This window comes from Mesoplodon bidens (assembly GCF_964165515.1).
Source record: "Mesoplodon bidens genome assembly, chromosome: 3".
NCBI classification, from domain to species: Eukaryota; Metazoa; Chordata; class Mammalia; order Artiodactyla; family Ziphiidae; genus Mesoplodon; species Mesoplodon bidens.
In genome coordinates this window covers 37,129,664-37,151,437 of record NC_138178.1, presented here as the reverse complement: position 1 = coordinate 37,151,437, position 21,774 = coordinate 37,129,664, and the positions used below count along the sequence as shown (strand labels likewise).

At 38.7% G+C, this 21,774-nt stretch overlaps 1 protein-coding gene across 1 annotated transcript in view; it reads right to left on the bottom strand.

Annotated features, from left to right (window-relative positions):
* The window catches only part of BLM (BLM RecQ like helicase), an 88,761-nt gene that overhangs the window by 40,411 nt on the left and 26,576 nt on the right, over positions 1 to 21,774 (bottom strand). Inside the window, exons 2-12 of the mRNA XM_081230125.1 lie at positions 21,297 to 21,398; positions 19,685 to 20,385; positions 17,659 to 17,821; positions 14,735 to 14,856; positions 11,050 to 11,182; positions 9,702 to 10,405; positions 7,739 to 7,930; positions 6,211 to 6,329; positions 5,145 to 5,258; positions 2,118 to 2,216; positions 1,760 to 1,908 (exon numbers count right to left, since the gene is read on the bottom strand). Coding sequence (XP_081086251.1) covers positions 1,760 to 1,908; positions 2,118 to 2,216; positions 5,145 to 5,258; positions 6,211 to 6,329; positions 7,739 to 7,930; positions 9,702 to 10,405; positions 11,050 to 11,182; positions 14,735 to 14,856; positions 17,659 to 17,821; positions 19,685 to 20,385; positions 21,297 to 21,394 — 2,594 coding nt within the window. The 5' untranslated portion in view covers positions 21,395 to 21,398. The remainder of the gene's footprint in view (positions 1 to 1,759; positions 1,909 to 2,117; positions 2,217 to 5,144; positions 5,259 to 6,210; positions 6,330 to 7,738; positions 7,931 to 9,701; positions 10,406 to 11,049; positions 11,183 to 14,734; positions 14,857 to 17,658; positions 17,822 to 19,684; positions 20,386 to 21,296; positions 21,399 to 21,774) is intronic.

The following is a 21,774-nucleotide window of genomic DNA, read 5'->3' as shown; positions in this document are numbered from 1 at the left end:
GAAGATTAAATTAAAATTTTGCATTCTGGGGCTTCCCTGGTGGCGCAGTGGTTAAGAATCCGCCTGCCAATGCAGGGGACACAGGTTCGAGCCCTGGTCCAGGAAGATCCCACATGCCACAGAGCAACTAAGCCCATGTGCCACAACTACTGAGCCTGCACTCTAGAGCCTGCAAGCCACAACCACTGAACCCATGTGCCACAGCTACTGAAGCCTGTGCACCTAGAGCCCGTGCTCCGCAACAACAGAAGCCACCACAATGAGAAGCCCACGCATCACAACAAAGAGTGGCCCCCACTCGCCACAACTAGAGAAAGCCGGCGCACAGCAATGAAGACCCGACACAGCCAAAAAAAAAAAAATGTGCATTCCAATTTTTTTGATTACACGCACAAAATTCTGAGGACTCTAAAATCCTTGGGCTTAAGAATGTCAGTTTAATCTGCAAAGGTCTCTGAAGCTATCTTAATCTCAAACCCCCTCATGTCCCCTCATATGGCACTTAGAGTTCTTCTCATTACCCACTGACATGTTATTGTTCTTACTGGTTATAGTATTTACAGAGCCAGCTTATTCTCTGTTTCCAAATGAACAAAGCTTTAAAAATTCACCCCAATACATTAATCATTATTCCTTCAGACCTTAAAACACCCACTAATTCCATTCCTCAAAGCATTCCATTCCTCAAAGCACCCACTAATAAATTAGAAGGAAAAAATATTTTAACCTTGGTAGACAACAGCTGTTAAGTAAATATTCGCTGAGTAAATTAACCTGTCAGAGAATGTACCTGTCTCTACAAAGTCATACAGAGGCACAAAATAATTCAGTGCAACCTATATTGGGGACATTTTTTATAGTAGTTTTTGCTATTGAATAATTATGGATTTGGTGGCAGTAAGAAGCACTTTGCTGTTCAGATGAAAACAAAGTTAAAAAAGCTGTATACATAGTTTCTGGACTGTTTTCAACATCCTGGATATAGCTGGGACATCAGAGGAAAATGACAAAGCAGGTTCATCTGTTCATTTCATCATGTATACTCTAGGATATATGGGAGCCAAAACTGGATAAAGAAAAGCTAGTTTATTACTGGGACTACCCTAGGATTTAACAGGTATGGCATGCACTTTATCCCTATTTCCAAAACAGGTACTGGGATAGAGTTTTAATTTCAGTGAGCGAAGAAAATCCCTAGGGTCCTGGCTCCCAAATTTTGCTGCACATTGGAGTCACTTGGGAATTTAAAAAACAAACTGGCTGGGACTTCCCTGGTGGTGTAGTGGTTAAGAATCCGCCTGCCAATGCAGGGGACACCGGTTTGAGCCCTGGTCTGGGAAGATCCCACATGCCATGGAGCAAATAAGTCTGTGCGCCGAAACTACTGAGCCTGAGCTCTAGAGCCTGCGAGCCACAACTACTGAGCCCACGTTCCACAACTACTGAAGCCGGCACGCCTAGAGCCCGTGCTCTGCAACAAGAGAAGCCATTGCAATGAGAAGCCCACGCACCACAACGAAGAGTACCCCCGCTTGTCGCAACCAGAGAAAGCCTGCGCACAGCAATGAAGACCCAATGCAGCCAAAAAAAACAAAAAACAAAAACCATACTGGCTCCCAGCCCCCCAAATTCTGATATAATTGGCATTGGGTACAACCTGGGCATTGGGATTTTTAAGACTCCACAGATGATTCTAATGTGCAGCAATCTGGGAACCACTGCCCCAGGGTTTTAAAATTAATAACTTTCGACAACTTACACCTGAGGTCTAAGAATCTTCAGCTGAGTGAGGATGTCCTTCTGTACCCTGGGATTAGCTGTGGCAGTAAGAGCCATCACTGGAACACAGGGAAACTTCTGGCGAAGCATATTCATTCTTTTGTAATCTGGACGAAAATCATGTCCCCACTAGTTGGAAAAAAAAAAAATACTGCTTTTCAGACTATTTGGATCTTCCTTATATAAAGCAAACACTGCTCACTATATTAAGAACCACCTTATTCTTCAGTGAAATAGCAGAATAATTCACTCAATACTTTTTCTCTTGGCTCTGAAAATATATATATTGTTGGTAGTACAATTTATTGGTATCTCAAGACATAGAGAACAGTATTTACCTGACTGACACAATGTGCTTCATCAATAACAAAACGTGCCAAGAGCTTCCTCTCATACAGATTCTCCAGAGTAGAAATCAGTCTGTTACTTGCACAGACCTAGACCAGAAATGCATTAATCAGACATTTAAAAACATTTAAACATATCACCTTAAGGATTTGGTTGTCTTTAAGTTCCACTACAACTTAAGTCGTATGAAAACCTCCACATAAAATTGGTTCTGATTTCGATCTACGAATAGAATTAGAACAGGAAATAGCAAATGAGACATTTTAGAATGTTTACCCACATTTAGCAAACAGTTTTGTATTAGGTCAGTGGTTCTAAAAGAATTTTTCTGCCTCAGTGTATTTGGGAGCCACCACATGTTTACACTGGTAGCAGGGTTACAGACGTGTGTTACGTGTGTGTGTTGTCTGGGGAAAATATATACATATATATGTACATATATACATATATATATGTACATATATTTATATTTTGTAGCTCTGTCCATAACTGGGCCTGGAAGCAATGACGGGCCAGTAGCAATGACCATCTCTGGCACCCACGTCTTGATAGACATGTCAAAAGGTCACAGAAGCCAGTCTGATGGAGCTTTCCCACTGGCCAAACCTAGGACAATTAGAACATCAAAATACATAACAGTAACTGATTATAACCTACTGAATAAATTAAGAATACATGATTTCATATTGATACAAATAAATATGTGGGTAAAGGGAAAACCCTGTCCTTACAGCAGAATGCCAACTAAATTAGAAAAAAATCATCATTTGGCACCCACTACAATAATAACTGATGGAGAATCATCAATGGATGATAAAACTCTTGGGTCAAAGTCTGATGAGTAATAGGATATTTACATAGTCTCAAGAGTATTCTACAACAGGATACCTACAATTACAAAAAAAATTACATTTTTATAATTAATAATCACAAAAAGAAGAGTAATTTTTCAGTGGAAGTCTGGCAGACAACACCTTAACCAAATGATCAAAGTTAACTAACATCACCAGTAATATTATAGAATGAATCAACACCAAATGCCTCCTGATAGGATACACTGAGAACTTATCACCACTTCTGTGATATTCCCCTCAAAAATGACAAATACAAATCCAATCTGGAGGAAACATAAACTGAGGGACAGTCCTCAAAACAACTGGCCTTCACTCTTCAAAACTGTCAAAATCATGAAAGACAGAATGCAATGCATAATCTAGGATTTCCTTTTGCTAGAAAGGATATTATTGGGACAACTAGTGAAACTGGAATACGGTTTACAGATAAAGTAATAGTACCGCATCAATGAATATTTTCTAATTTTGATAACTGAACTGAGGTTATGCAAGAGAATTCCTTGTTTTTAGGAGATGTACAGTGAAGTATTTAGGGTTAAAAAGATATGTCTGCAACTTACTCTCAAATGTTTGAGGGAAAAAGAGAGAGAGAAAGAATGATAGAGCAATTACAGTAAAATGTTACCATTTGGGGTTTCCTGGTGAAAGTTACACAGGAATTCTTGCACTAAACTGTACATCAGAAATTATGTCAAAAAATTTAAAATAGGGGCTTCCCTGGTGGCACAGTGGTTGAGAATCTGCCTGCCAATGCAGGGGACATGGGTTCAAGCCCTGGTCTGGGAAGATCCCACATGCCGCGGAGCAACTAGGCCCGTGAGCCACAACTACCAAGCCTGCGCGTCTGGAGCCTGTGCTCCGCAACAAGAGAGGCCGCGACAGTGACAGGCCTGCGCACCGCGATGAAGAGTGGCCCCCGCTCGCCGCAACTAGAGAAAGCCCTCGCACAGAAACGAAGACCCAACACACCCAAAAATAAATTAATTAAAAAAAAATTTTAAATATACGTATTCTAATGGGCTTTTATGATATAATAGAAAAGACACACTGGTCTCTGCTCCCAGTTCCTGGGCACAGGGTTCCTGGAACTCTTGTAAATTCTTAAGTGATAAAGCAGTACGATCGAGACTCCCCCGGTGGCGCAGTGGTTAAGAATCCACCTGCCGATGCAGGGACACGGGTTCGAGCCCTGGTCTGGGAAGATCCCACGTGCCACGGAGCAACTGAGCCCGTGAGCCACAACTACTGAGCCTGCGCTCTAGAGACCATGCTCCGCAACAAGAGAAGCCAGCACACGGCAACAAAGAGTAGCCCCTGCTCGCCACAACTAGAGAAAGCCCACACACAGCAACAAAGACCCAACGCAGCCAAAAAAAAAAAAAGAGCACTAGGAGCATCTTTTGTCCTCTTGAGGCAACTGTGAGTGGGCTCCTGGGTGGGGGCTGGTCACCAGAAAGACCAAGCCATGATTAGAAATTTGGAATTTTCAGTCCTACCCCCATCCACCAGAGAAGGGAGTCAGTCTAGAAGTGGAGTCAATAATTGTTCATGCCTACGTGAGGAAGCCTCCATAAAATCCCAAAAGTATGGGGTTCAGAGAAGTTCTAGGTTGGCAAACACATCCACGTACTGGAGGCTGATGCACCCCAACTCCACAGGGACAGAAGCTCCTGTGCTCAGGACCTTCCCAGACCTTGCCCTGTGTATCTTTTCATCTGACTGTTTATCTGTGTCCTTTACCATAGCCTTTAATAAACTGGTAAATATAAGTAAGTGTCTCAAGGGGTTCTGTGAGCTGCTCTTGCAAGTCACTGAATTCAAGCAGGAGGAGGTCACGGGAACCTCTGATTTGTAGCCAAGTCAGACAGAAGTTGTGAGTACCCTGTGGATTGGCCCCTGAAGCAGAGTGGTAAGAATCTTGTGGGACTGAGCCCTTAACCTGTGGGACCTGACACTATCTCTGGATAGTTGACAGAGAACCACTTGATGTAAGGGAAACCTCCATACATTTGGTAACTAGAAGTGAAATATTCTACGTGAGTAGTAAAGGAGAGAAACACAGAAGGGAAAGACTGGGTTTTTCCTTACTCAGTAGGGAGAACTGGGTTGTTTTTCTAAAACACCTTTAATACAGTATTTTAAAATAATGATATAAATACAAACCTTCTCTGGAGTAACATAAAGAAGTTTTATAATCGGGTCTTTTTTTGATAACTGGAGGTAAATATTTGTAGCTTCTGAGTCAGTCTTATCACCTGTCAGATATGTAGCCGGAATCTAAGCATAAAAGTAGTAAACAATTTAAATTTTACCCATTAATCTGACTCAAGATTACATTTATCCATAGGTTTCATAAATATTTTACAAGTCACATATCACACCTGTCAAAGGAAAGAGAATCTCAACATAATAAAAAGTAATCAGTACATATTTTTAAAAAACCCTTGTTAACCATAAGTCAAATATTCTTCCCATTGTTTACTTCCTTTTCTTTTCTTTTTTCCCATTTCTTTACTTCCTTAGCTTTTCATATCTGTAAGTAAGATAAATATGAATTCAGCATCCAGAAGGTTCCAGTCCTAATGTATGACCACATTTTTTTTTTTAAGGTAAATGCATCTTTTGGGTTTTAATGCATAACAACACTGAAAGGACCATAAGATCATGAATGGCTGAACAATAGCTACCAGCACTGCACTAAGACATCCTTGGGAAGAAAAATCAAACCAGTGGTCTTGTTGAGGGGTGGTGGTTCATAAAGCTGGAAACAGTTCTGTTTGATCACAGTATATAGGATTTAATAGACTGTATTCATATACTTTCTTAACCTCAGCCAGGAGCAAAAAGGACATATGTGTGTGGGCATGCACATGTGTGTGCATATTAAGATATTAAGGGAGTGAGAGAGAACTAAGCTGATCTGACAGGAGTAAAAAAAGAAATCTTTCCATATTAGAAAAAAAAATTTACATCAGTAAAATACAGGTTAAAAGTTCTTACCAAAATACATTCTTCTAGAGTAAAATCAGACTGAACTCCAGAAGGTTATCTGTACCAGAATTATCAAAGACCTGTTCTTAAATGTACAACTTAATGTAACTGCCGTGCTTTATGCTTATAATCTATGAACTATTTAATGAAAAAGGTTACCCGGAGTACTGAAATATAGTTGTTTTTAAATTGTGTTTTTATGAGCATTTTTATTATAACTGGTAGTGTTTTAACTTACATCCAAGGAAGTCAGCTTTTGGACTTGATCTACTATAAGTGATCTCAAGGGAGAAATGACAATAGTGACCCCGGGAGAAACACAGGCAGGGAGCTGGTAACACAAGCTTTTACCACCTCCTAAAAGAAATGACAGCAACAAAAAAATCTGTCAGATTCAATTTTGAGAGCATGAAGGCAAAAGTTACAATATAAATTACATATAATAGTTAAAGTAATTAACTAATGCGACACTAAGTGATATTCTCCATGGTGCCAACATATGCCACATTTGAATGAGCCAAAATACTTGGTCAACTTAAATGTGTAAAAATGATCTCTTGGGACATCTTATGTAGGTACATGTCATAGCAAAAGCAAGAATAAGGGCAGGAAACTTAAATGCAACAGAATTACTTTAAAAGTCTACTTGAGAAAGACCCTGAAAAATGCCCCCTTGAAACCCTAGAGGATAGTGGAAAGCCATGAAAACCACTGGACGAGGGAGGCGAGAATTCTACCATTGAACCAACACCTCAAACCTCTGGACGAGATCAATGCCAGGGTCCTCTCCAGCTTTAGTTTTGGAGTACCGAATCGGAGTCAAATCAGAAGACACAGACTGAACAAGTTAATGAAGTATGAAATGCTGCTGATTAAACAAACCAACACTGTCTAAAATTTAAAATCAGTTTGAAAAAATTCAGATACCCAGGCAACATTATTTAAAGACGATGGCAACAACTGATTGAAGGTCACAACAAAGGTGAGTAAAAGGCAGAGGGAAGACTACATGTGAATAATGAAACTCCAAACTCCCCATGCTGCTGCTGTTTTTTTTTTTTAATTGAAGTATAGTTGATTTACAATGTCCCCATGCCTCTTATCCTAATGGCTTAATATTCTTATTCGGATGACTATAAATCATTGAACAGCTGTTATAAACTTTAATAGTATGATGAAAAGTCCTGGATCTCTTCAAAGCTGAGGACAAGAAAGAACTACACTCAATGCTTTTCACTTAATCCTCAAGACATTCTGTGAAGTGGGCACGTTGGTATTATCCCCACTGAGCACACGAAGAGGCTGGGGTTCAGGGAGTGAAGTGCCTTGCTCAAGTCCACACTGTTAATAAGTGGCAGAGCTGTGCTTTAAGCCTAGGGCATCGCTCCAAAGCTGATGATTTTTAACCACCATACGACACTAGGTTGTACCAAATAAACTGCCAGAAATGGTCGTGGTCTCTGACAGTAATTTTTTGGCTCATGTTGCAGGCTAATTTCGACTAGAAAAAAGAAAAATTCCCAAAGGAAACTCCTAGATCAATTCAACACAATGAGCTTTGAGTTGAAAATCTTAAAGGGCAATAAATGCTATCATAACAACTAGAATAGAGGATTGAGGTGATACACTTTCCTAACTATGGCATGGGAGGCTCAGAGGTCCCTAAATGATAGAAATACTGTGTGGGTTCTTTTTATTTTTATTAAAGGGCTTTCATTTAACATCTGCCAATGGATTCCTGCCAATTCATATCTAAAAATACATACCAGTGGGCATTAAGATAAAACAGTCTTCACCAAGTAGTGCAGCATTGATCGCCTCTAGCTGATTAGTTCTAAAATTATGCAGGCCAAATTTTTTATGAAAAATCTTCATCATTTCTTTTGTATGAGGAAAATTAAGACTTTGGAAACGCTCGTGTTTCAGATCTCTGGATGCTAAACTTTGCTCCGACTTGTCTAAGAAAATAATCAATGTTAAGAGAAATCAGGGTATTACTGTAACAAATCAGTTTTAGCATTTTAACCCTTTGCCCTGCATAATCATTGGTGTACGTTTCCCTGCAGCACATCCTTCTTTACCTGTTTATCAGGGTTTCCTCACTGCCCAGTGTCAAAGCCACCAGAGACTTCCTAAGGGCCAAATTCAAGTCTTTCCTTGACTTTTCTGCAGCATCTACCACTACTGTTTATTCTCTCCTTCTTCTCTCTTGACCTTCAAGATAATCATGGGTTTTCTACTTGCTTTAAATTCCCTTTCCTGGCTCCATTTCCTCTACTTGCCCCTTAAATTTGGGAATCATTTGGACACTTGGGACTGGGCTCTTTAGACTGTTTTTTTTTTTGGAATTTTCCTAGTCCTATGACCTTAAACATCACTGATGTGCACACAACGCCTAGATCTCTTTCTTAAGACTTGACGGATGCCCTCCTAAGTTCCAGTCCTGCATGCACTTCCAACTGCCTGCCAGACATTTCTACCTGAATGACTTCCCAACACTTCATGCTCAACAAGCCTTAAAACAGCCCTCCTCAGCTTTGCTCCAAATCTGCCTGCCTCCTGACTTCCCTGTTTCTGCTAACAGTGTCACGGTTTTCCCAACCATTGGGTCCGAAACCGCAGAATCACCCCAACTTCCTCTGGTTCTTCTTCCATGGCGTCTCCCGCACCCGCCCCCATGCTGCCTCCTCGATGTTGCAACTCTGGCTCTGCACAGAGAACAAGAGGTGCTCACGCCAGCGCTGGCGGTTACATCAACCCCGGCACTCAACCACCGCAAAGATAATTGCGAACACCAAGTATGACACGCCCAAACATGACACAAAAATAAATCCATTAATGGTTATTTTAAAGGTCAACAGAGGAACTGTAAGAACAACCTCCGTGGCATTAAGTCATCAATGGCAAAAACAGGGAGGACTGTACTTTACGAAAACTTACACGTATAAACTTGTTTCAGTTAAAAAAACCCCACTTTTTGGTAACTTTATAGGATCGATGTAAGGTTTTTAAATTAATTTTGGGTTTTCTCTGCAGCCTTTACAACGGCTAATTTCACTCTTCCAAAAACTTCTCTCAGTAAACTATGAGCTCCAAGAGGGCAGGAACTCTTCATTACTCATCTATTACCAGGACTTGTGCACAGAACATGGCACACAGTGGGCACTCCCTAAATATTTGCTGAATGAATTAAAATGATTCTAGACCAAAATAAATAACTTCACTGATTTAAGAAATTTCTGACTTATCTTTCTTAGGCTGCCCTAAACTTTAATATTTGAAGACATAAAACATGTTTCTCTACTTTATAAACTGATCAGTTCTCATCAATCCAGAATTCTAAAAATACACACAATTACATTTTTAACATAAATTCAGCTTTGCTTTTTATCCATCCCCTATAATCATTAAAAACTTGGCCCTCATGAGCTTTATTGTTTTAGGGACTAAAAAATGTTAATTTAAAGGCAAAGCACATTTGTAATGACTTTAGAGCTTTACTACAATAGGTTATAATTACACATTTTATAAAACTACAGCTGCTACAGAGACAAAAGAGCAACTTGCTTTTGAAATTGTGATTTGTAATTCATATTATCAGCAGAAATTTGCATAGAAACAATGTCGTTTTCAGGCCATGATGATTTGCTACGGTTTTTCTTATACGATTCCTATTTTGGAGTTTTGTTTTCATATAAAATATAAGCATTCAATTTATTTTAAACTTACCAGTGTAATTCTGAATTGACTCTGAGAAGTTTTTATTCTGAGCAGTAGATGCCAGAAGACAGTCTGTCTTGGCTGAAGAAGAAATTCTTTCTGATACTGATTTAACTGGCCGACCTTCCTTAATAGGTTGATAGACAGCTGTGGAAGATTTGCTGGCTGCTAAATTATTCATCACATTTTCCCAGTCCTCATCATCATCATCAAAGTCATCTATGTCAAAATTGTCAATATCATAGGAAGCCTGGATTTCTCTTTCCAAGTCATTCATAGAGGTAGCGTGTTTATTCTGATCTTTCACAGCAGTGCTTGTGAGAACATTTCCTGGGAAATAAGAGCTTTCATTTCTTTTTCCTACCCTTGGTGTTTCAGCCCAGTTGCTATTTACAAAGGACTCCTGTAAATGGGAATTGAATAACGGTCTTTCAAAGAGATTCTTGGTGGTGGCTGAGAATCCTGTCTTTCCTGGGGTAGGAGTCAGTAAACACTCCCCAGTAGAAATGGAATTTGAGGGAAGGTTTGGAAAAGTGAACTCCTTAACAGAATTCCCTGTAGGACAGGAATCACCCTTTGGAAATGCACAAGGTGGGGAAACAGATGCCATATCCTCCACAGAGCTACCAAGTGAATCAGGCCTGCATCTCCACAATGAGGCAAGAACACTGGCATCACTCGTATTAAAATCTGCTTCAGCTAGGAGCTTCCTTCTGGAGAGAGAGCACAGAACATCAAATTAATTATAAGTAGTCAGCTATGGTGGGCACACAAGTTTATCTTTAGTTTTCATGCCAAATTGTGGCAAAATATATCTTCTTTTCTCCAACCTTAAAAATTTGAATACAAATGCTAAAGGAACAGTTATTTTTTTGTTGTTTTTTTTGCAGCAACTCTATATAGACCTTTAATGACTGGGTGTGGCTGGACCTAAACGTTGAATGGTTTAGGGCACTGGGGACTGAAGTCAAGCAATCAGGAGGACGTCTGAGACTGCTGCTGGCGGTAGCCACCCCGGCGCATGTAGCCCTCATTTGAAAAAGTCATAAATTTAAGACACAGTGTATAGCACAGGGAACTCTACTCAATACTCTGTAATAACCAATGTGGGAAAAGAATCTGAAAAAGAATAGATATATGTACATGTATAGCTGAATCACTTTTTTTGTATACCTGAAACTAACACAACATTGTAAATCAACTACATTCCAAATTAAAAAAAAAAAAGACAAAGTGATAATTATCCTATTCAATTTCCTGGCCAGAATGCCTAGAAATCTTGCCCTATAAATTTGTGACTTACAGTGGTGGTGGAAACACAATCAGATATATTCCAGAAGGAGAAAAATCAAGATACCTTATGTCCCGCTGCTGGAGCAGTTCGTTCCCACAATCCAAAGTTTTCAGCTTGTCATCAGGAATAGTGTCAACTAATTTACAGATATGGTCCATCACACGAATAAGTTGCTGCTGTAAACTTATCTGTCTAGCTATAAAGTATTTATGTTGTTAATATTTTTTGTCAACAACAAAAAAGACTTAAAAATTTGAAAGCCATGCATGTAAAACTTGAAGTAGTTTACAAACGAGATTAGAAACAACCATATATTCTCCCATTTTCTGCCTATGAAATAATTTGAAGTCATACTGTCTCTATTCTAGATCATAAGAGCTCATAACTATGTTATCCTTTCATTTCATGTTAATTCTTATTATTTCTCTTACGGTAACCAAAGTTGTTGTAAGATACAAAAGTTTATGATTTTTTTACTAACTTCAGGTGTAAATCTCACCATGCCCATACAAAGTACATCATAAAGTATGGACAGGTAAGAACCTCACCTGTTGCTCTGGTTTGCCTGCCAACCAGTGTTTCCTAACAGTACAGCACTTGGACTTGCTTTTTGGAGACTACTCCCATGTCCTCAGTGGGCATCTGATGTAAGGCAGCTCAATGAGAATTAGATCTAAGAGTTTTTCGACTGACGGGAAAAGAGGACCTCTCTCTTTAACAAGTTGGACAGGCTGCTGGTGGCCATCTCTGCCACCACAGAGCAAAACACAAGCTTGAAAATAAGATCAACACAAGGAAAAGCAGAAAACAGAGATGGAAGGAAATGGGAGACTGAGGGAGAGATGGGATGAAAGAGAAGAGAGAGAAGGCAGGTGTGAAAGAGAGAAATTCCTGATAACAATGTCTGGACATCTGAATCTGGCCAGCCCACTTCACACTTTTAAATTTCAGCTATGTAACTAAGAAATAATGTCAAAGGAGGGGTGGCTTTATATGACGGAAAGAAAAAAACAATGGGAAGCAAGGAAGATGCCTACCTACCTCTGGGGCCTAAGGTGTGCAGGAGAAATAAACAGTTTAGGTGGGCTGCAGAGGCAACAGTATTCTCAGAAGACAATCAGAGAAGAGAATGAGGCCACTGGGAAATTGTTGACCAAGGGCAGCTGGTTGAAGGGTCTAAGGGGCAGGGAGGAGAGGAAGAGGGGGTGGTGGTGGGGACAGAACACATGCATCTGTGTGAAAATGACCTGTGGGTGTGGACTTTTACTAGTTTTGGCTGACGTAAATAGGGTCATGAAGTATGAAATGGTAAAAGTGGACTTGCTGGGTTCCTGTTTCACATCTGTTTTCTCTGCAAGGAGAATGGGCATTGGATTGGAGAGAGGAGCATAAACAACAGTCCAAAGGAAATGAAAACCAAGACAGGCTCACAGAGATACAGCTATTGGAAAGGAGCTCAAGTCTCTTCGTCTAGACAGATTACACCTCAGAGTACAAAGGAAACCTGCAAAGAAAATTTCACTGATGCATGCGGCATCTAGTGAATAGGAGAGGTGATGGAAGAGTGAAGACAGGCAAACATTGTTCTAATTTTCAAAAAAATTCTAAAGGGATGCCAAAAGCTTCAGGCTGGTGATCTTAAAGCTAATTCAAGGCAAAATTCCAGAACATGTTATCAAATGGCTGCTTTGTGAGCTCTAAGAAAAAGAGGAAACAATTATAGAGTTAGCAAGAGTTCATAAAAATAAACCAGCCATCTCAACGTATTTCCTTCTTTGAAAGGATTACTAGACTAGCAGATAATGATAGCTACCATTTATTGAAGGCCTACAGAGTGCTGGGCACTTTACCTTGAATCCTGACAACTACTGGGCAAGGCAGACACTATTTTCCTCATTTAACAGAACAAGAAACTGAGGTCCAAAGAAACTTAATTAATTAGGCATAGTCACCCAGCCAGGAGTGGGAAGAGGCAGGCTTGTATACTAGGTCTGCATCATTCTAGAGCCAATGTCCCACCTGTTCCCTCTTGCTGCCTCAGACCTTGAACTTCTAGAGTCATATGACTGAGTCTTTTGCATCCCCGTGGACAAGGGAGAGAAACACAGTCTGAAGGCAGACGTGTAACAAGATGAACAAGTGGTGATGAAGGGACTGATGTCAGCTGAGAGGGAGGCCGCTAATGACATTCTGTGGGACTCTCTCCTTGCTCTCGTCCTCACTAACCATTTTACCAGTGAAACTTAATGAGGGAGAAACAGTATACTGCAGTGGCTATCAATGTAAACTCAAGAGCCTCAAGACTGCTGGGTTCAAATCCTAGCTCTGCTGCTGTCTAACTCTATGACCGTGAGTAATTATTTAACTCTCCTGTACCTGGGTTTCCTTATTTGTAAAACAGGATAACAGAAACCACCTTAAAGGATCACTGTGAGGATTAAATTAGTTAATATTAAGGCACTTAGAAGAGTGCCTACAACATCAGGTTTTTCAGGAACATCTCTAACAATAAACTCAGAGACCAAAATAAACAAAAAGAAATTCAGAGGAAACAGGAACAACACACAGAGATCACTACACATGTGCGTGTGCCTGCACACACATACACACCATAAGTACAGCACCCATCAAACAAGAATAGAAAACATTACAGAAATACTCAGAGAATACAACACAGCTCTTGGAAATTAATTTGATGAAAATGAAAAATTCCATCGAAGAGTTAATTTAAAAATTGAGGAAATCTCCCAGAAAGCAAAAAGGCAAGAGATGAAAAATAGAAAAGTTAATTAATGGAGGTCTAATAGTCCAATAATTAAAGTTCCAAGAAGAGTGAAAGAAAAAAGAAAATAAGAAGTAATGATACCAGAAATAATTTCAGAATAGAAGGACACAAATCTCTAGCCTAAAAAAGCTTCTGGGAAGTAGGAATCAGGAGTGGGAAAGGAGACAGCTGTTTTTCAAAGCCTTGTAGTGCTACTGGATTATTTATACTAGATATTTAATAGAAAATTTAAAAATGAATTAGAGACAAATGAAACAAACAAAAAGTATTAAACTTCAAGCGGACACCAAGAATCAAACCCAGAGAACCAGGAGGATGAAAGGTCTAGAAACCAGTACCTATAAAGAAGAGGTAAAAGATCTAATATTATTTAGCGCTAGGCGCTTCAGGCTTATCTCACAAAGATTAAAGTTACAGGAAGGCAAAATTTTGGTTCAGTAGGAGAAATAATTCATTGTCTGTTTTGAAAACGTTACTTGTTAGAAAGTCACCTTGTGAGAAACAAGTTTCTCGGTTTCTGAGCTGTTCGAGCTGTTCGAGCAACAATGGTTAACCCATATGGTGGTTGGTTATTACGGATGATTCACTGTTACAGGAAAAGGAACTATGAGCTCGCCATCGTCTACTATACCGTCACAGGTTAAGAATACAATCTTAGGGCTTCCCTGGTGGCGCAGTGGTTGCGAGTCCGCCTGCCGATGCAGGGGACGCGGGTTCATGCCCCGGTCTGGGAGGATCCCACATGCCGCGGAGAGGCTGGGCCCGTGAGCCATGGCCGCTGTGCCTGCGCGTCCGGAGCCTGTGCTCCGCAACGGGAGAGACCACAGCAGTGAGAGGCCCGCGTACCGCAAAAAAAAAAAAAAAAAAAAAAAAAAAAAAAAAAAAAAAAAAAAGAATACAATCTTACTTTGTTTTCAAAAGTAAGCAGTTACAATACGTGTTATGTCCCAAACACTTTCGTACCATCATAGCTTGTGCTGGTTTCTTGATTAGGCTGCTGTGTAGTCATTTTCTCAGATTTTGACAAGTCTTCTGATGTGCTAAGACCATCCTTGCTGTCAGAGGTGTCAAGATCCTTCAACACACTACAAATTAAAAAATATTAAACCGATCACAGTATAGACTAGACCAAATGCATATTTTTTCCTCTAATATTTTCCACAACTGGTCAGATGATATGTAACAGAAAAGAGACACATGTCTTTTTGTCTCCTCTATTCTAAAACCTCTTTAGCTGGCCCTCAAAGTTTTCCATCTTTTGGCCCCAATATTATTTTTAATTAATTAATTTATTAATAATTTATTTCTGGCTGCATTGGGTCTTCGTTGCTGTGTGCGGGCCCTCTCTAGTTGTGGCTAGCGGGGGCTGCTCTTTGTTGCAGTGCGTGGGCTTCTCATCATGGTGGCTTTTTTTGTTGCAGAGCACAGGCTCTAGGCGCGTGGGTTTCAGTAGTTGTGGTACGTGGACTCAATAACTGTAGCTCACAGGCTCTAGAGCACAGGCTCAGTAGTTGTGGTGCACGGGCTCAGTTGCTCCGTGGCAGGTGGGATCTTCCCGGACCAGGGATCAAACCCGTGTGCCCCGCATTGGCAGGTAGATTCTTAACCACTGTGCCACCAGGGAAGACCCTGGCCCCAATATTAACACATATAAACATGGTCAGTCTGATTGGATATAAAAAATACTTTAAAAGTAACAAAATAAATTAGTACTAAAGGAGTATTAAAGAGAGGGTACTATGGCAATCCAAAGAAAGATAACACTTTCTGGAACTTGAGAAGGCTTTGCCAAGAAGGTGGAATTTGAGGAAACCTTGAATGATGGGTATGGAAAAGTGACAGCTTACAAAGGAGAGATAAAAAAGACAATTCTATTTACTTGATATTCAGGAATCAACTGTACTTTTCTAAAGCAGGATTTTGGAATTCAATTTTCTAACTAAATCAAAGAATGATGAATAACTATGTTATAAGTCTCATTAGGCTATTGAGCTTAGGGTTACTGTAAGAGCATAACTGGAGATAAAGCTGTAAAGGTAATTTGGGGTCTGAAGATGGAGGATCTTGAGGCCCAGCTAAAGAGGTTTAGGAATACAGGAGTTACAAAAACATGCTTTCTTTTCTGTCATATGTTATCTGACCATTACACCTCTGAAATTAATTCAGAAGTCACAACCAGCACTTTAAAATGAAATAAAATATAACAGAAAATTTGTGTACACTGCACGTACAGTATCATTTGTGAAAATTCTATTTTAGTTTTATAATGTATACAAATACGTATACTAGGTTGCAATGAAAAAATATAGAGAATTTACCTTGGAAGCAACCATTTTCCAACTGCTGACGGTCTAGGTAAAATAAATTATGGTATGACAACTCATTAAATTATGTAGCCATTAAAAGGAATAAAAATAATGACTATGTAGCAATATGGAAAATGTTTTAAAAATAATGTTAAAAGAAAATCAGATTGAAAAATTATAGCTACATGTTGATTATGGCAATGTAAAAATCATATACACATAGAGAAGAAACAAAACAATGTGGCTAGGGAACGGGGGAGGAACAAATTAGGAGTACAGACACAAAATAGATAAGGAATAAGGATTTACTGTATAGCACAGAGCATTATACTCAATGTCTTGTAACAACCTATAATGGAATATAATTGAAAAACAAAACAAAACAAAACTGAATCACTAGGCTGTATACCTGAAACTAACACAATATTGTAAATCAACTATACTTCAATTAAAAAAATAATAAAAAAACTTAATGTGGATACAGAAAATGTTTGGTTTTTTGGACTGTAAGACTACCAGTAAGTATCCTGTTAATGTGGTTACAATGTTATCTGTGCAATACACACTTCTTTAATAAACAAAGAAAAAAGCCAGGCAGTCAACAGGGAATGGTATGGCCCAGGAAATAACCCTACACTGGATCTTAGTCCATTTGCCGTTAATTATCACCCCAGACAATGCCCTGCTCCTCCTTAGGCCTCAACTGCTGCTCCTGTTAAAAGAGAATACTGATGAATGCTATATGAACTCTTGCTCAGTTTTTTTCCTACAATTCTGTCTCAATTTCTATTGGGAGGTGAAAGAGGGGAGCTCTTACAGTTTTTCTGTTTTGTTGTCTAACAGCAATCATGCTTCAACATTTCCCACCTCTTTAAACATCTCAACCCACCTGTTAAAACAAAAACCTAGAGAAAACTAGGTTATGCAGGCAAACACCTCCTTCCTGCCTTCAGGTGATATACTAGAGGGATTTGTTTCTCATCAAAATATGGTTAACAGCAAAGTATATACCAGACCAATCAACTGAACTGTGATTTAGACTGGGGTGAGGATGGAGGTAATAAAGACTACTAGTATTTTCAGCTATTAATGAACTATGTGGACTCTATTTTTCCCATAATACTACCACTTAACCACAATCATGTCACTACTTTACCAAAATTCAGTGAATGACAAATATAATGGTCAATTCTATTTGGATTTTTTAAAAAAATTAAAAAAGAAGACGAAGAAGAACACATTACTTACTAAGTCACTTCACAAATAAGGTGTTAGTTTTGGGTCATTTCAGGTACATGAGATTGGAAATACAGTATCTTTAGGACTATATTCCACATGCCAAGATCAATTACATAAAACTGTTTAGAGGTCCCATGTAATGAATCATAATGGAACTTTACAGCTTCAGAATACCAAAAATTAAATAAAATGTAAATAAATAGGGACTTTTTGATACTTTCATTTGGATACAAAATAAATTGTGCAGAAGCATGAAATTAATCAATTTTGAGATGATATCACATAACTAAATTATTTCAGCTACCCCAGAATCAATGTTTATTAATTAATAAACTATTTTACCTAGAGCATTTTAAAGAGGATGAAGAGGTTGAAGTCATTCCTTCTTCTGGAGAAGGTGGAACAAAATCTATGTCATAATCATCTTCATCAAGCTCAATACATGAAGATTTCTCAATTGAATGTAATTCCATCTCTTCCAAGTTTTTCTTCTTTTCACAATTATCTAAAGTACAAAAAAACAGCTGATAAACATAGGTTATTTTAATATTAATGAGACAGAAAGAACAGGGTGTGAGCACTTGTGAGCGCTCTGAGCAAGTCATAAGCACTAACACCACTCTGTGCGATACGAGTTCTCTCCTTTTACACATTAGTGTTGCCTTGTTTCTTCATAAACGATTGAGTCAACTGGATTAAGTCCAATGAGTGCTGGACTGAGGCTGATGATTTGCTTAAGGATTTTCATGACTGTCTCTGGTTAAATTATGAAACCATCCTTATTATCAGTACTTTCATTTCTCTGTTTTTCATTCACACTTAAATAAGGGTGAAGTATAAGCAAGCCTGATAATTGTACAAACATTGTTGTTTATACAGATAAACAATCTCTACTTTACCACAAAGGTGTCTTAGTTATTGAAGTCTCCCAGAGTGTCTCTCTCTTGACTATGTGGGAAAACACTGCCAAACTGTTGCTCTCTAGTTTACCTTTTACCAAATTTTCTCTTCATAAATAGCAACACGTTTGATTAGACTATAGTTTTGCTTATTATCAATCACTTTTCAGTCCTCTCTCACCCTATAGTAACCTTGATGGGATTCAGGTGTTTAAAAATATTAGTCTCATATTTACAACTGTTTCATAACGTGGGTACCTCCACATATGGCTAATGTCAGCTATTAAGTTCTAGACATCTAATAACTATGAGACCTAAACAGAAAACAATTTGCATGTAATTTATAATACTTTAATAGCATGATTAGATCATATTATACATCAACATTAGGTGGTACAAACCATAAAAGAATTGTAACACAAAGGCTTAGCTTCACATCCCACTTCTACTACCAACCAGCCAGCAGACCATTAAGAAGCCATTTTAACTTCTATGGACCTTCGTTTCTTTTCTTTTTATTGAAGTATAGTTGATTTACAATATTGTGTTAGTTTCAGGTGTACAGCAAAGTGATTCAGTTTTTTTTGCAGATTATATTCCATTATAGGATATTACTACATATTGGGTATAATTCCCTGTGCTATACAATAAATCCTTGTTGCTTATCTATTTTACACATAGTAGTTTGTATCTGTTAATCCCATATTCCTAATTTGTCCCTCCCCCTTCCCTCTCCCCTTTGGTAACCATAAGTTTGTTTTCTATGTCTGCAAGTCTGTTTCTGTTTTCTATATAGATTCATTTTTATTATTTTTTAGATTCCACATGTGATATCATATAGTATTTTTCTTTCTCTGACTTATTTCACTAAGCATTGTATTCTCTATTTTTAAAAATTAATTAATTAAATTTATTTATTTGGCTGCGTTGGGTCTTTGTTGTTGCACATGGACTTTCTCTAGTTGTGGCAAGAGGGGGCTACTCTTCATTGCAGTGCGCGGGCTTCTCACTGAGGTGGCTTCTCTTGTTACGGAGCATGGGCTCTAGGTGTGCGGGCTTTAGTAGTTGTGGCTCATTGGCTCTAGAGTGCAGGCTCAGTGATTGGGGCTCATGGGCTTAGTTGCTCCACGGCATGTGGGATCTTCCCGGATGAGGGCTCGAACCCGTGTCCCCTGCACTGGCAGGCAGATTCTTAACCACTGCGCCACCAGAGAAGTCCCTCTACATATTTCTTCATATATAAAATCACGGAGCTATCCTTGTTATTTATATAAATAGCAGAATAAAATCTTTCATTTCCTTAGTATGCCCTGCCTCAAGAACGTGGCCAACAAATGGTGCTTAGGATGTATAAGCACCTCTGTACATCCTAAGGACAAAAGCTAAATCATATTTGCTGCTGTTCCCAATGCTTAGCTTTGAATAAACTAATACAACCTTTTGAAATGAAATAAAACAATAATTTTTACCTCTTTCCTCTCCCAAATGAGTTTTTAAAGGGTGATTTTCCTGAGTATCTTCATTTATAAGCTCTTCGGAATTGGGGTCATCATCAATGCAAATAACATCACTATTTAACCATTCTGAGTCATCCTTCTGTTTCTTAGTCAAATATGCCTGCTTGCTCTCAGAGGAGGAAGGAGTCAAATCAGTCTTTACTGTATTTGTTTTATCAAGGTGTGCTTTTAGAAAGTTCCTCTTAGACTTCTTTGATTTCTGAGCAGTGCTTACTCTTATGAAGTGGTTTTGGTGTGGTGTCACAAATGCTTTTGAATCTCCAGAAGTATCAAAGTCATCCATATCATCCCAATCATTGAAGGTAATAAGAGAATCTGATGAAGAACTAAATTCTAATTTCTTGAAAGTGGCATCGCAGGATTCCTTCACAACCAGTGTGTTCTGGTTAGTGCATAAAACTTCCTGAGGAACCTGTGACAAATTTGGCAATAATGGTTTTGAACCAACTCTCTTAGTTTGCTGTCCAGCTGGAGTATTTTTAAAGTCATTGATCTTTGTCTGCTGATTCGTGGTGTGGGGAGAAGGTTCACTGAAGGAAAAGGCCTCAGTAATATTAACAACTTTATCATTCAACACAGGAGCTTTTGCTACTGACACACAAATTACAGATACATCGTTGGCTGAAGATACTTTCTTTTTAAAAGTGAAACCTCTGAAAAATAATTGAAAAATTGAATTAGATGGATTAATTTCAACAAACCCAGCAAGTATACAAAACAAAACTCTAATTTATATAACAACTTATTTCCTTGCATCACAAATGAGCGAGCGAAGAATCTATTTCCCTCTCTGATTTTAAAATGTGTAAGTTAACTTAAATTATGCTTTGTATGCTCTTATTCTTCCTATTCAGAAGCTAATCATTCAGCTTTGAGAGTATCTGGGCCATTCCTACTACTTTGTTTCTCAGGCTCATAGTCCTTAATTAATAGCCTCTCCAGAGGGAGGGGACGGAGTAAGCAAAAAACGTGGCTATTTGTTTCTACTCTGATAAAAGTTTTATGGGGAAAAGAGTCAAAAACTGCCAGCTATGCTGAACCCTGAAAGACAAGTGAAAGAGGCAAGAGTCCTGAACATCGGATGGATTTAGTGACATGAAGGTCAATGGTGACTTTGAAGTCAAGCATACAGAATGGTGTCTAGAATCTGATAAGGGCACAATAAAGATTATAAAATATTAGGTACTGTTAGGAGTTTGGAATATAGCTTGGAGGAAAGAACAGAACTGGAGAGTTATAGTTTCCTTAGAAACGGTTTTTGAAAAGGATATAAAATTATATTAAAATATTAAAAACACCAATCTGCCCAAATTTACAAGATTTGTATTCATTCATTCAATGAATATTTACTGAACAAAAACCATGTGCTAGAAACCATGCAAAGGTGCTGAACGATACATTACCTAGCATTGCTAAAACATGCTCTACCATTAATTTGCAAAGTAGGAAAATCACTGACCCTCTCAGCTTCATTTCCCCATCTCTACAATGAAAGAGTTGAAAGAGAAGGTATTTCACTTGTGTGTTAGTGCCTGTATGGAAGCAATCTAACCAAAACACTTACGAAGATTTTGGTTTTGAAGGACTTAATTTATTATTAAGTTTTCTGGCTGAATGACGTTCCAGTTGCTCCTGTAGATTATTTTGAGGAACAGCAGCCATGATCCTAAAAAGTGAGGGAAAAAAATATCAGTGGAGTTATGCACTTTGCATTAATCACAGTGTTTACTGGGGGGAAGAGCACTGTTCCAACTGTGTCCAGAGTAATGAGGTTTGTTTTTTTTTTTTGGTCAAAAAACTGTTTTGACATTTACAACCGGTAACATTTGAAATATATAATCTTTAACTAACTGAAGTCTCACTTAAATAGCAAATGACCTGTTCTTCCCCCAATGCTAAAATAAGCACAAAAGACATTAGGGAAGGGCTTATTAGGAAAAGGTTTGCAGAAAAATGGGACCTGGCCTAGGCTTGAAGCATAAATGGAAGCTGAATGGGGAGTGAGGTGGGAGAAAATGATCAAAGCACACTGAAAACCCAAA